General features: G+C 44.2%; 1 protein-coding gene across 1 annotated transcript in view; it reads left to right on the forward strand.

The window, feature by feature from the left end:
• LOC111955888 (RNA-binding motif, single-stranded-interacting protein 3) overlaps window positions 1-15,519 on the forward strand; it is a 282,350-nt gene that overhangs the window by 85,156 nt on the left and 181,675 nt on the right. The window contains exon 3 of the mRNA XM_070436361.1: window positions 1,086-1,243. Within this exon, the coding sequence (XP_070292462.1) occupies window positions 1,086-1,243 (158 nt within the window). The remainder of the gene's footprint in view (window positions 1-1,085; window positions 1,244-15,519) is intronic.

Below are 15,519 nucleotides of genomic sequence, written 5' to 3' on the forward strand. Positions count from 1 at the left end.
CCTTTTCCATCCCTCTTTCTTTCTACTACGCCCACAGGGCCTCCGTTACCCCTCTGTCACCGGGCGCAGCGTCCACGGTATAGAGAGATATATAAATAGGCTGTGAGTGGGGAGCCCTGACTCTCACACCATAAATCCACAGTGGGAGGGACACGAGGGGGGAGGGAGCGAGGGGTGCAGAGACAGAGGAAAGGGATGTAGTGTGTAAAAGAAAATGGGGAGAAATAAGGAATATATCATGGAAAGGGAGCGATACGCTGTAGTGATGAGGCGGGTTTGTTGACYTACGCAGGGAGAGGGAATTGTTGAACGGTTCAGATGCTGAGTCTCATTAAAACCATCTCACCTGTAGAGGTGCAAATTGTTTCGAGAATGCCTCCAGACTCGGGAGTATGAAGTCGGGGAGGAAYATGGCACGCCAACATCTCTCAACACATCATTTTGAGGATGTCCCTTCTATAACAGTTAACCACCAGAAAGGCCATTCTCATGATCCCAGCTCACTCATGACACAGTGATGTTTGCAAACCAGATCAGTACTGTCCTGTATGCCATAGAGGTTTAGGAGCAAACTCACTGACCAGAGTCTTTAACAAAGTCCGGAACGATATACACCGCCACTTTTTTCCTGTCTGTTGGGTTCCATCAAAGATGTGTGAGTTATACTCACATTACTTATCAAAAAATACATTTAGCTCTAACTCTTCCTCTCTTTAAATTATTATTATATATTTTTTATTTAACCTTTATTTAACTAGGCAAGTCAGCTAAGAACAAATTCTTATTTACACCGGCCAAACCCGGACGACGCTGGGCCAATTGTACGCCACCCTATGGGACTCCCAATCCCGGCCGGATGTGAAACAGCCTGGATTCGAACCAGGGACTGTAGTGAAGCCTCTTGCACTGAGATGCAGTGCCTAAGACCGCTGCGCCTCTCGGGAGCTCTCTTCTCTCTTCCTGTATCTATGCTCCCTACCCYCTCCGTGTGAAAGATACCTACATATCACAACCCACACATACATAATGTATGTGTTTTATATACTCAAATATATTTAGCCCTAACCTCTTCTCTCTTCCTGCAGCAGCCCTATGCTCCACCCCTCCACCCCATGGCTCCGCCCAGCCCCAGCCACAACAGCTGCAGTCACGGCGGATCCGAGCTGCTGAGTAAAACTAACCTGTACATCCGAGGCCTGCCCCCAGGGACCACGGACCAGGATCTCATCAAGCTCTGCCAACCGTGAGTGTGGCACACACACGCAGACGTATAGAAACACACACACACACACCTACTCCTACACGCAAACACACACACACAGAGGTATAGAAACACACACACGCACACCTGCTCCTACACGCAAATGCACACACAGACGTATAGATACACACACACCTGCTCCTGCACACAAACACAGACACACCTGCTCCTACAAACAAACACACACACATGTGCGTACACACACACACACACACACACGCTCGCACACCTGCTGGTACACACTCACCCTTATTAAAGTTCCACCAACTGTGAATGTATAGAAACAGACACGGGTAATCATAAAAGCTCTGCCAAGTGTGTGTGTGATACAAAAACACACACATGCGCATGAATGTGCACACACACACACACACCTACACAAAGCTCAATAAAGCCCTAATAAAATGTAGATTGGACTGCCTCCCCCAGGAACCACGGACCAGGACCTTATCAAGCTGCAGCCCACAGCCCACACAGACACACACACACACACACACACACTAACAGCTTTGTTCAGCTCCAATGAATTCCTCATTAATAAAGACTGCAAATTGTGAAATACAGGCTAAAAGCAAAGTCTGCCGGTTGCGTAACATTTTCTTGGCCATCTTTCCAGAAATATCCCAGTCAAATGCAGCCAATTATTTTATGATCTTTTGGAATCGGAACGCTCTGCCCAGTATTTGGTAATGCTCCTACTATGTCAGAAGTCCCGCATGTCTTGATCTTGACCCATCGAAATTCCATTAGCTAGACAGCAAACACGACAAGACAATGGAGGCACTCGGCGTTTTGACATTGCATGTCTCTTAGCCACATAGCCGGTCCCATTTTGTATAATCTCACTGTAGACCGCGTCCAATAAAACATTCCTTTTGCCGTTTTATTGGAACATTGGACATCACACCATTACTGCCTCACTGTCCTCTGGTGGATGCTTCACGTCACTTTCTCCCACCCACTCTTCCAGTAGCATTTCTCTCTGTATATTTGCCATTCGCCTTGGTCAAAGGCATTGTCCAAGTGCCCCCAAGGTTGCCCGAGGTCTGCTGTGCCAATGAAAATCCAATGCCAATGAAACTTTAATTAGCCAGCCACTGTTTCAGGCACAGGCGGGTAGGAACGTTTTCAACAAAGGTCATCTGGCGCTGAAGTCTGTGACACCCGGGTCCCCCTCTGGTGTTTTTTTCCCTTCTCCGGTCTGCTGAACCCACACCTCCTCCACCCATGTCCCACTCACACCCCAACCCGCTCCACCCCACCACAGTGGCATCCTCCCTTGGCCCGTCGCCTTGTCCCCTAGGTTCATGTTAACCTGAAACCTCCGAAATGAGCCTCTGCGGTCTTCAGAATTTTTTGTTGTTACATTTACATCTTGTTGTCCTAGTTTCGTTTTTCAAGCCCCTCGTCGCCCACGTTATTTTCTCTAATCAGTATCATGGAGTTGTCTCACTCTGCATATGTGTGAGTAGCGGTGTTTTCCTCTCGGYGATTCGTCTTGAAAARCCGACCCTAGGCAACAGTGACGAGAGCCTGGTMACAATGACGGACTCTTTTGYCAACTTCAAGGAGGAAGAAAAKAAAATGAGGAGACAGACAACTCTCTGAACAAATCGAGATGCCAGAACGTCGCGATTCGYAACCAAAGTTTGTAGTTGACGCTTACGAGCCACTTGCGAAATGCAGAAACAAAATGTTGTTTGATTTGAGTCCTTGTGTTGTGCTGAGTCGTACTGGTTCCCGAGACTGGGTTCGCGGGGGCCACACGCACTGTGAAACAGCCCCAGCAGCCTAGACTCCACGTATCTCCAAAGCAAGCACAGTGCCGCCAACGGATGCATTCTTGAGAGTGTGCCACATCGTAGCTGCTGATTGGAGGTCGTTACACACTGCCTGAGAGATGTTTGGAAACGCAAAAGTTCCCTCAACGACGCAGCAAGCTACACTCTCCCACAAGTCCTCACACTCAACTGCTACAGCTTCCTCTATTACTTCAAACATGGCCAAACATAAAAGAGAATCGATAACAACAATGGCCACAGAGTTTCTAATAATATGCACCGAGAGCAGTTGGATTTGGGAGTGTGCTTGATCTGTGTTTTATTCAGTTGGCTGGACCTGTAGCTCTCCAGAACCATCAGCCTGATAAATGGGCATGGAGAAGCAGCCAGAGAAGTGGGTTTTGGCTGAACACCCAGAACGAAAGGCATGGATGGAACATTGGCCATTACCATGAGAAAAATGCATGGACAAGTGGGCAGGTGGGCACGGGGGGCAGGTGGGGTACGGGGGGCAGGTGGGGTACGGGGACATCAGCGGTTGAGCAGTGCTGGGGTTTGCAGTCCACCAACCAGGAGAGGTAGAGGGGCTGAGGCCGCAGGTTCTTTTGAGGAAAGAGCACATTTTAGAAGGTGCTCCAGAGCTAGACTTAGGGCCCACACTTGGAATAACAGGGGCATTCATTCTCCCTGCCAGTGGTCCAAATCCATAAATCAAAAAGCCAAGATTGAATGGACCACAGAGCTCTCCTCCCTACCCTCCCTCCCTTCTATCCTCTTCTGTTCTTCCCTGCCTACCGTTCTCCCTCCATCCCTCACTTCTGGTTCTCTGCGCCCAATTTCAGCTGTGGACCGGCAACAGCTGTGCCCTCTGTCATGCTGCTCTCCCTAGCGTGGCGCCTGATCAAATGGAGAGAAACCCAAATCAAGAGCTAATCACCGCCAATTGTCCAAATAACCGTTCCCATGTGTGGCGAGGGAAGGAGGGAGGAGTGAGAGGGTAGGAAGGGAGGGGTCGGAGTTCCACACAGCAGAGGAAGGGTTGACCCRGGGACCACCTGTTCCACAGAGCCTCTGCGACCCGAAGCGCCACATTATCCCAAACGATTCTGAGGCCCTCTGTTGACACAAGCCGGCCCGGCTAGCAGAGCCTCCCCGATCCCACGGGCTCCTTTTCAACAAACTGCCAAAAGGGAGGATGTGTGAGAGAAGACACTCCAGTCGGTCCAGTCTCGGCTCTTTCGACTCAGTCATCGATGCCCTGTCCGCCCAACCGCTTTTCGGGCCCAGCTCTGTCAGAACGGACCGAGATAGCGGTGCMTTAACCTCTGAGGTGGCGAGACAACTGCAGGAATGCCCAGACCGAACTCCTCCCCCACCCCGCCAACAACACGTTGTCGACCAGATGCTRTGGATGTTTCGGGAACAGAAAGAATCCCTCTCTCACTTGATCTTACTCTTGTTCCGTCTCTCATTGCCACTTCGCTACAATACTCGGCAACAACACAAATTGTCATGTGCTTTGTGTGGTGACTTWACATGGTAATTTACTTGCCTGGTTCAAACTAACGGTATACAAAATGCCTGTATCCTCCACAACATTGAGCTGGAGAGCAGTTGCTGTGCAGTAGCTGATATGCCTCCAGGCAATCTCCCACATTATTCATCCCCCCCATTACTGCTTAGTTCATTAGGATCCCCATTACAGTGTCTTCCAACAATATTCACACCCCCTTGACTTTTCCACATTTTGTTGTGTTACAGCCTGAATTTATAATGGATTAAATTGAGATCTTTTTGTCACTGGCCTTCACACAATACGCCGTAATGTCAAAGTGGAAGTATGTTATTAGTAATTTGTACAAATTAATAAAACATCAATAAGTAATCATCCCCTTTGTTATGGCCTAAATAAGTTGAGTAAAAAGTTGCTTAACAAGTCACATAATAAGTTGCATGGGCTGGGTGCAATGATAGTGTTTGACACGATTTTTGAACAACTACGTATCTGTAAAGTCCCTCAGTCGAGCAGTAAATTTGTGAACACTTTACTTGACATCCAGCGTCATAACACATTACAACAAGATCATAACCATGTCCTAATGTCATAAAATCAAATCAAATCAAATTGTATTTGTCACATGCACCGAATACAACAGGTGTAGACTTTACAGTGAAATGTTTACTTACAAGCCCTTAACCAACAATGCTTTAAGAAGTTTTAAGAAAAAAAATACAAATAAGTAGATAATAAAATAGATAAGTAAAAAATMGAAGATAGAAAATAAAAGTAACAAATAATTAAACAGCAGGAGTAAAATAACAAGCGAGGCTATATACAGGGGGTACCAGTACAGAGTTAATGTGTGGGGGCACCGGTTAGTTGAGGTAATTGAGGTAATATGTAGGTAGAGTTAAAGTGAATATGTATAGATTATAAACAGAGAGTAGCAGCAGTGTAAAAGAGGGGTCTGGCTAGCCATTTGATTAAATGTTCAGGAATCTTATGGCTTGAGGGTAGAAGCTYTTAAGAAGCCTTTGGACCTCGACTTGGCACTCRGGTACCGCTTGCCGTGCGGTAGCAGAGAGAACAGTCTGACTAGGGTGGCTGGAGTTTTTGACAATTTTTAAGGCCTTCCTCTGACACCGCCTGATATCGAGGTCCTGGATGGCAGGAAGCTTGGCCCCAGTGATGTACTYGGCCGTACGCCCTACCCTCTGTAGTGCCTTGTGGTCGGAGGCCGAGCAGATACCATACCAGGCGGTGATGCAACCAGTCAGGATGCTCTCGATGGTGCAGCTATAGAACCTTTTGAGGATCTGAGGACCCCATGCCTAATCTTTTCAGTATCCTGAGGGGGAATAGGCTTTGTCGTGCCCTCTTCACGATCATCTTAGTGTGTTTGGACCATGATAGTTACCCTTTAGCTCAGTGCGGTTGMTGCCTGTAATCCATGGCTTCTGGTTAGGGTATGTACGTACGGTCACTGTGGGGACGACATCATCGARGCACTTATTGATGAATCCAGTGACTGATGTGGTGTACTCCTCAATGCCGTCGTAAGAATCCCGGAACATATTCCAGTCTGTGCTAGCAAAACAGTCCTGTAGCTTAGCATTAGCTTCATCTGACCACTTTCTTATTGACCGAGTCACTGGTGCTTCCTGCTTTAGTTTTAGCTTGTAAGCAGGAACCAGGAGAATATAATTATGGTCAGATTTGCCAAATGGAGGGCGAGGGAGAGCCTTGTACGCATCTCTGTGTGGGGAGTAAAGGTGGTCTAGAGTTTTTTTTTCCTTCTGGTTGCACATTTAACATGCTGATAGATATGAGATAAAACTGATTTGAGTTTCCCTGCATTAAAGTCCCCGGCCACTAGGAGCGCCGCCTCTGGATGAGCGTTTTCCTGTTTGCTTATGGCCGWATACAGCTCATTGAGTGCGGTTTTAGTGCCAGCATCGGTCTGCGGTGGTATATAGACAGCTACAATAAATATAGATGTAAACTCTCTTGGTAAATAGTYTGGTCTACAGCTTATCATGAGATACTCTACCTCAGGCAAGCAAAACCTCGAGACTTCCTTAGATTTCTTGCACCAGCTGTTGTTTACAAATATGCATAGGCCGCCGCCCCTTGTCTTACCAGAGGTCGCTGTTCTATCCTGCCAAAAAAGCTTAAAACCCGCCAGCTATATGTTAGTCATGTCGTCGTTCAGCCACGACTCGGTGAAACTATAAGATATTACAGTTTCTAATGTCCCGTTGGTAGGATATACATGCTCGTATTTCGTCTATTTTATTATCGATTGATTGTAAGTTGGCTAATAGGACCGATGGTAAAGGTAGATTACCCTCTCGGTGACGGATCCTTACAAGGCACCCGGACCACTATACCTCCGTCTTGAGGACCTTGTCGGGTGTCTGGAGTAAATCTGTCCCGTACGACTCGAAGAAGAAGAAGAATTTCTCCAGTACGGGGTGAGTAATCTCTGCCCTGGACATGGTGACAGAAACATTATGTACAAAATAAGTTACAAATAACACGAAAAAACATACACAATAGCACAATGGCCGTCTCTGTGGCCTGTGGCCGTCTCCTTTGGCCCCGTTATTACAGCATAACAGCTGACATAACMTGTCATAACCTGTCATAATATGGTCACAACACTGTCATGACCCATATATTTACACCTGTTTTGACATATATTGTGCTATTTTATGGCTAGTTATCACACCTACATAAGAGTGTCAAAAGCCACTTTTATTGAAATCTGTTTTTTCCCTGCCAAGAAGTTTCCTTTCGTTTGAAAGTTATTTTCTTAAGTCCTTTGTTGTTATTGTGATGAATTCTTTACAGATTTTTTTTTTACTGCATATCCTGACCATCCTGTGTCACGTTACWTGGACAAAGAAAATATACTTTATGACACTGTCAAGAAGCATTATGACCATCATAATCATATAAGCCAGATAGGGGATGTACCTGATAGGCCTAATACCAAAGACAATATCAGCATGTAAAGTAGCTAGTTAGCTGTAAAATTGCCTCAACAAATTGCACTATCAATTTAGGAGTCTACAATCTCACCATGTTCAACTTGCAGATCGATGTGCCCTCCCAGAGTGGAGTCTGACATTCACAACGACAGATATACTTTTGAGGAGATGGGAAACGTTGCCCATGCTCCGTCAATGGGCCTCACGGTGCATTCTGGGACAAGAYGCGCTCCTTCTATTGTGCTCTAACTCGAAAACCCAACATTAGCACAAATTTCGTCAACAAGAAGTACAACATTACAAATKTTTTCTGAGATGTGAGATAATTAACCTGCTATCTGTAATATRGTATAACTTTGGAATCGTGACATTTCGTAATTCCGAGGAAAATAGGCATGTTTCAAAACATATACACTGGCTTTGAGAATAAAAGCAACTGCCTGACACAGCATGACAACGCGATTGGTCGACAGTCTGCTGGGTGGGACGTTATACGTTCCCCTAATTCATTGGATTCCTATCTCCTTTATATAATATCTCTGGCAAAGGCACCATGCAATTCACCCTGGACTAAAGAGGCAGACAAATAGGAAATATGTGCTAGACCCTTAATAATGCCAAAATAACATGCAAAACAGGCAAGCCCTCCCCGCCCCAAAAAATTGCCCCAACTGCCCTGAGTGACGGGTCGCCACTGCTTCTGGGTGCATAACTGCATGCACCAGATTAAGACTCCAATGTGTCATTATTATTTCCACTTCAATTTCCTACCATCCACTAGGGGCAGCGCGATCGCCTATTACCATCTAGTAGGCGTGTGTGCTAATGCGCCGAGGATCGCGGGTTCAATCCCAGTTCTAGGCATTCATTTAAAATGTTTTTTTTTTATCCTATCCCAAGCCTTAACCACTCGGAATGAATGCCTAAACTTAACCGTCAAGTTTGTTTTGTTTTAACCCTATTCCAAACCTTAACCCTTACCTTAACCACTCGGAATGAATGCCTAAACTTAATTGTCGAACTTAACGTTTCACTTTTGCATAGTTTGACTGACAGCCAGAACACGTCAAAATACTTCGTAATTAAAACGGCCACACAGTGCATAATCTAAAGGCGGAACCACATTCGCCCCAGCCGCACAGTGCATAATTAATACGGCCCCAAAGTGCATATCTCTGTTGCTGTAGTTATGTACGGAGACCGCATTTTCTTTGGTGATTGAGTTGGGTTCTTATGTGAAAACAGAACATTGGGACCATTTCTCGAGGTAGAAATATCGCAAAAATATGATCAGTGGATCATTCAAGAGAAGACATCCTCCCGACTTATGACATTGGCCAGTATTGAAATCTGACATGTATGATAGACGTTTTCGCGATCTAAAAGTCGTATTCTTATTAACTTCCAGTGTAGTGAGAGCGACTTTATCTTTACTTCTGCCTGCTTGAATGCCAATAACTCAGATACACATGAAACATGAAATGACCCAGGGAATCGATAGAAAATCACTCAGATATGCACATAAACAATATAACATTCAAAATGGGTGAACCTTTCCTTTAATAAGGTCAATAAAAAAAATACTGTATATATACAGTTTGGACACACCTACTCATTCAAGGGTTTTTCTTTATTTGTACTATTTTCTGCATTGTAAGAATAATAGTGAAGACATCAAAACAATGAAATAACACATTTGAAGAATCTGAAATGTAAAATATATTTTGATTTGTTTAACACTTTTTTGGTTGCTACGTGATTCCATGTGTGTTATTTCATAGTTTTGATGTCTTCACAATTATTATTATTATTATTATTATTATTATTATTATCTAAATGTTGAAAGTGCGTGGGCGACGGAGAGGAACAAAATGGTGCTGTTTGAGGCCATGTGGCGGAGAGTGATGCGGGCGCTGGAGATGGGGGTGTGAGTAGGTGGGTCTGGGCAGGAATGATGTTGTGTATGTTTGTGTGCGTCTGTACGCTGTTGTTTGCATGTGTATGTTTTGTATTGTTAAAAAATATATAACAAATGAAATCGAACAAAAAAATATATAAAATGCCACAGGATGCACTGTAATGAATCTAGAAGGGCAGTTATTTAAAAGGCACACTTTTTGGGGCGGCWGGTACCCTAGTGGTGAGAGCTTTGGACTAGTAACCGAAAYGGTGCAAGATCCAATCCCTGAGCTGACAAGGTAAAAATCGTTCTGCCCCTGAACAAGGCAGTTAACCCACTGTTCCTAGGCTGTCACTGTGAATAAGAATTTGTTCTTAACTGACTTGCCTAGTTAAATAAAGGTAAAAAATAATAATAATNGGTGCAAGATCCAATCCCTGAGCTGACAAGGTAAAAATCGTTCTGCCCCTGAACAAGGCAGTTAACCCACTGTTCCTAGGCTGTCACTGTGAATAAGAATTTGTTCTTAACTGACTTGCCTAGTTAAATAAAGGTAAAAAATAATAATAATAATTGTCTTCAGCAGCATCTGTTTCCTACCTCTCCTTAGCATTGGGCATTTGTTTTACAGTATTCGAGATGGGAACCAATGGAGAAAGTCGGGGCTTGTAGTGCTGCTTTAGCTGTGACACGTGTAGATTGGGGAGTGATGGGTGAGAAAAAAAWWTATATATTTTGAATTCAGGCTGTAACTCAACAAATTGTGGAATATATCAAGGGGTATGAATATTTTCTGAAGGAACTGAATGTCTGTTTGAAGTGTACGCAAATAGATTATACAAGTGGTCAGGCATTTTCAACACACAGAGCAGAAGAGTAGACGGTTTCTCCTCGACCATGAAACACTATCGTGTATGTTGCTGATGTTCGTTCTGTGTGTGCAGTTAAGGGCAAGGAGTGCTGCCTTGTTTTGAGCCAGCTGCATCTTTGCTAGGTCTTACTTTGCTGACCCTGACCATAATACTGTACAGTGCATTCGGGAAAGTATTCAGACCCCTTGACTTTTTCCYCATTTTGTTACGTTACAGCATTCTTTTAAAATGGATTAAAAACAACTATCTACACACAATACCCCWTAATGACAAAGCAAAAATAGTTTTTTTTCGAAAATGTTCGAAAATGTATTAAAATACAAAACTGAAATATTACATTTACATAAGTATTCAGACCCTTTACTCAGTACTTTGTTGAAGCACCTTTGGCAGCCATTACAGCCTCGAGTATTCTTGGGTATGATGCTACAAGCTTGGCAAACCTGTATTTGGGGAGTTTCTCCCATTCTTCTCTGCAGATCCTCTCAAGCTCTGTCAGGTTGGAAGGGGAGTGTTACTGCACAGCCATTTTCAGGTCTCTCCAGAGATGTTTGATTGGGTTCAAGTCCYGGCTCTGGCTGGGCCARTCAAGGARATWCKGAGACTTGTCCCGGTGCCACTCCTGCGTTGTCTTGGCTGTGTGCTTAGGGTCGTTGTCCWGTTGGAAGGTGAACCTTTGCCCCAGTCTGAGGTCCTGAGRGCTCTGGAGCAGGTTTTCATCAAGGATCTCTCTGTACTTTGCTCCGTTCATCTTTCCCTCGATCCTGACTAGTGTCCCAGTCCCTGCCACTGAAAAACATCCCCACAGCATGATGCTGCCACCACCATGCTTCACCGTAGGGATGGTGACAGGTTTCCTCCAGATGTGACGCTTGGCATTCAGGTCAAAGAGTTCAATCTTGGTTTCATCAGACTCCTTAAGGTGCCTTTTGGAAAACTCCAAGTGGCTGTCCGTGCCTTTTACTGAGGAGTGGCTTTCATCCGGCCACTCTACCATAAAGGCCTGATTGGTGGAGTGCTGCAGGGATGGTTGTCCTTCTGGAAGCTTCTCCATCTCCACAGAAGAACTCTGGGCTGCTCTGCAGAGTGACCATCGGTTCTTGGTCACCTCCCTGACCAAGGCCCTTCTCTCCCGATTGCTCAGTTTGGCCGGCGCGGACAGCTCAAGGAAAAGTCTTGGTTGTTCCAAACTTCTTCCATTTAAGAATGATGGAGCCCACTGTGTTCTTGGGGACCTTCAATGCTGCAGAAATGTTGTGGTACCCTTCCCCAGAGCTGTGCCTCGACACAATCCTGTCTCTGAGCTCTACGGACAATTCCTTCGACCTCATGGCTTGGTTTTTGCTCTGACATGCACTGTTAGCGGTGGACCTTATATAGACAAGTGTTTGCCATTCCAAATCATGCCCAATCATTTTAATTTACTACAGGTGGACTCCAATCAAGTTGTAGAAACATCTCAAGGATGATCAATGGAAACAGGATGCACCTGAGCTAAATTTCGAGTCTCATAGCAAATGTTCTGAATACTTATGTAAATAAGGTATTTCTATTTTGAATTTTTAATACATTTGCATTGTGTAGGTTGATGAGGGTAAAAATATATTTTAGAATAAGGCTGTAACGTAACAAAATATGGAAAAAGTCAAGGGGTCTGAAGACTTTCCGAATGCACATGGTATCGGGACAGCTTGGCTTTTCATAGGCACTACCTTCTGTTGTACAGCCAGTTACAGTTAGTTAATCTCTGCTCGGTAGTGGCAGGTAGCCTAGCAATTAAGAGTGCTGAGTCAGGTCGCTGGTTCGAATCCCAGAGTTGATTAGGTTAAAAAGTCAAGCATTGAAACTTTGCATTGCAAAACATAAGGCTGCTGTTCGAAATAAAAACACGGACTATGTTATTGCGCGCCACTGCATCAACGCCAACCATGGCTCACCTTCCTCCTGCGCTTTGTAGCCATAGAACACGTCAAATTTCACCAAGATGAGGTGACATCGTACATAAGCCAAAACAAAGAGAGGCAGTCTGGCAGTCTCCTTAGACACTGTGGATTCAAAGGCGCTAAACTATGATTTTTCACTGTCCTCGTTTCTATAATGTTGTTGCCTTGTTTTTTGAGACTCTTGTGTCTCCGGATTCACAGACACCCAAATATCACCAACAGTTGAAGTCGGAAGTTTACATACACTAAGGTCGGAGTCATTAAAACTCGTTTTTCAACCACTCCAAAATTTCTTGTTGAAAAACTATAGTTTTGGCAAGTCGGTTAGGATCTACTTTGTGCATGACACAAGTCATTTTTACAACAATTGTTTACAGACAGATTTGTATCACAATTTCCACAGTGGGTCAGAAGTTTACATACACTAAGTTGACTGTGCCTTTAAACAGCTTGGAAAATTGACATAATTTCAGTCAATTGGAGGTGTACCTGTGATGTATTTCAAGGCCTACCTTCAAACTCAGTGCCTCTTTGCTTGACAACATGGGAAAATCAAAATAAATCAGCCAAACATTAGAAAAAAACATTGTAGACCTCCACAAGTCTGTTCATCTTGGAGCAATTGTGAGAAACGCCTGAAGATTTAAAACATTTTTTATTTCACCTTTATTAACCAGTAGGTAGTTAGAACAATTCTCATTTACAACTGCGACCTGCTCAAGATAAAGCAAAGCAGTGCGACACAACCACACAACAACAACAGAGTACATATAGGAATAAACTAAACATACAGTCAATAATACAATAGAAAAAAAGTCTATATACAGTGTGTGCAAATGAGGTAGGATAAGGGAGGTAAGGCAATAAATAAGCCATAGTGGCAAAATAATTACAATATAGCAATTAAACACTGGGTGGATAGATGTGCAGAGATGAATGTGCAAGTAGAGAACTGGGTGTAAAGGAGCAAAAAATATAAATAACAGTATGGGGATGAGGTAGTTGGAAGGCCTATTTACAGATGGGCTATGTACAGGTGCAGTGATCTGTGAGCTGCTCTGACAGCTGGTGCTTAAAGTTAGTGAGGAGATATGAGTCTCCAGCTTCAGTGATTTTTGCAGTTCTGGTCCAGTCATTGCAGCAGAGAACTTGGAAGGAGAGGCGGCCAAAGGAGAAATTGGCTTTGGGGGTGAACAGTGAAATATACCTGCTGGAGCGTGTGCTACGGGTGGGTGCTGCTATGGTGACCAGTGAGCTGAGATAAGGCAGGCCTTTAACCTAGCAAATACTTATAGATGATCTGGAGCCAGTGGGTTTTTAGTTTTACTTGCATTTCAGAACAGTTGGAGGCCACGGAAAGAGAGTTGTATGGCATTGAAGCTCGTCTGGAGGTTAGTTAACAAGTGTCCAAAGAAGGGCCAGAAGTATACTGAATGGTGTCGTCTGCGTAGAGGTGGATCAGAGAATCACCAGCAGCAAGAGCGACATCATTGATGTAAACAGAGAAGAGAGTCGGCCCGAGAATTGAACCCTGTGGCACCCCATAGAGACTGCCAAAGGTCCGGACAACAGGCCCTCCGATTTGACACACTGAACTCTGTCTGAGAAGCAGTTGGTGAACCAGGCGAGGCAGTCATTTGAGAACCAAGGCTGTTGAGTCTGCCGATAATAATATGTGATTGACAGAGTCGAAAGCCTTGGCCAGGTCGATGAATACAGCTGCACAGTATTGTCAGGTACCATGTTCATCTGTACAAACATTGTATGCAAAATATAAACAGCAAGGACCACGCAGCCGTCACACCGCAGCTCGAGAGAGAGAACGCTTCTGTCTCCTAGAGATGAACGTACTTTGGTGCGAAAAGTCCATCAATCCCAGAACAACAGCAAAGGACCTTGATGGAGGAAACAGGTACAAAAGTATCTATATCCACAGTAAAACGAGTACTATATCGACATAACCTGAAAGCGCTCAACAAGGAAGAAGCCACTGCTCTCAAACCGCCATAAAAAAGCCAGACTATGGTTGCAACTGCACATGGGACAAAGATCGTACCTTTTGGAGAAATGTCCTCTGGTTTGATGAAACAAAAATATAACTGTTTGGCCATAATAACCATCGTTATGTTTGGAGGATAAAGGGGAGGCTGCATCCCAACCGTGAAGCACGGGGTGCAGCGTCATGTTGTGGGGGTGCTTTGCTGCAGGTGGGACTGGTGCACTTCACAAAATAGATGGCATCATGAGGCCAGAAAATTATGTGGATATATTGAAGCAACATCTCAAGACATCATTTAGGAAGTTAAAGCTTGGTCGCAAATGGATCTTCCAAGTGGACGATGCCCCCAAGCATACTTCCCAAAGTTGTGACAAAATGGCTTAAGGACAACAAAGTCTAGGTATTCAAATGACCATCACAAAGCCCTGACCTCAATCCTATAGAACATTGGAAAGAACTGAGAAAGCGTGTGCGAGCAAGGAGGCTACAAATCTGCTCAGTTTCACCATCTCTGTGCAGGAGGAATGGGCCAAAATTCACCCAACTTATTGTGGGAAGCTTGTGGAAGGCTACCGAAACGTTCGACCCAAGTTAACAATTTTAAATGCAATGCTACCAAATACTAATTGAGTGTATGTAAACTTCTTGACCACTGGGAAATGTGATGAAATAAATAAAAGCTGAAATAATATTCATTCTCCCTACTATTATTCTGACATTTCACATTCTTAAAATAAAGTGGTGATCCTAACTGACACAAAGACAAGGAATTTGTACACGGATTAAATGTCAGGAATTGTGAAAAAACTGAGTTTAAATGTATTTGGCTCAGGTGTATGTAAACTTCCGACGTCAACAGTATGTATATTTTCATATGGCCTATTGATTAAACGTCACCATTTACATTGAAACATGTTATCAATCCAACTTTTTACGTTTGTGTTCATTGGCAACTAGGCTATAAATAGGAGGTAAGTAACATGGTCAGATCATCTCTAAGGAAGACCTGCAGCCGGACGTCGACACGTCAGTCACCTGTTCGCGTCCTGTACATGGGTTGAAAGTGAGCAATAGTGGAAATCAATCTTTCTGCTTTTTTTTGTTTAGTGCTCCAACTCTTTCTACCTTGAATTAGTCAGTTTGGAAGTTTTTCTTGGAAACCATTTTCATGATTCTTGTCATTGTTGTTGAGCACCCCTCCTTTTATTGTTTGCTGAAGTGCGAAGGCCCGCCTAAGACTATATGGTTAAAAAAAAATGCGGTCAATGT

This window comes from Salvelinus sp. IW2-2015, linkage group LG31, assembly GCF_002910315.2.
Source record: "Salvelinus sp. IW2-2015 linkage group LG31, ASM291031v2, whole genome shotgun sequence".
Lineage (NCBI taxonomy): Eukaryota > Metazoa > Chordata > Actinopteri > Salmoniformes > Salmonidae > Salvelinus > Salvelinus sp. IW2-2015.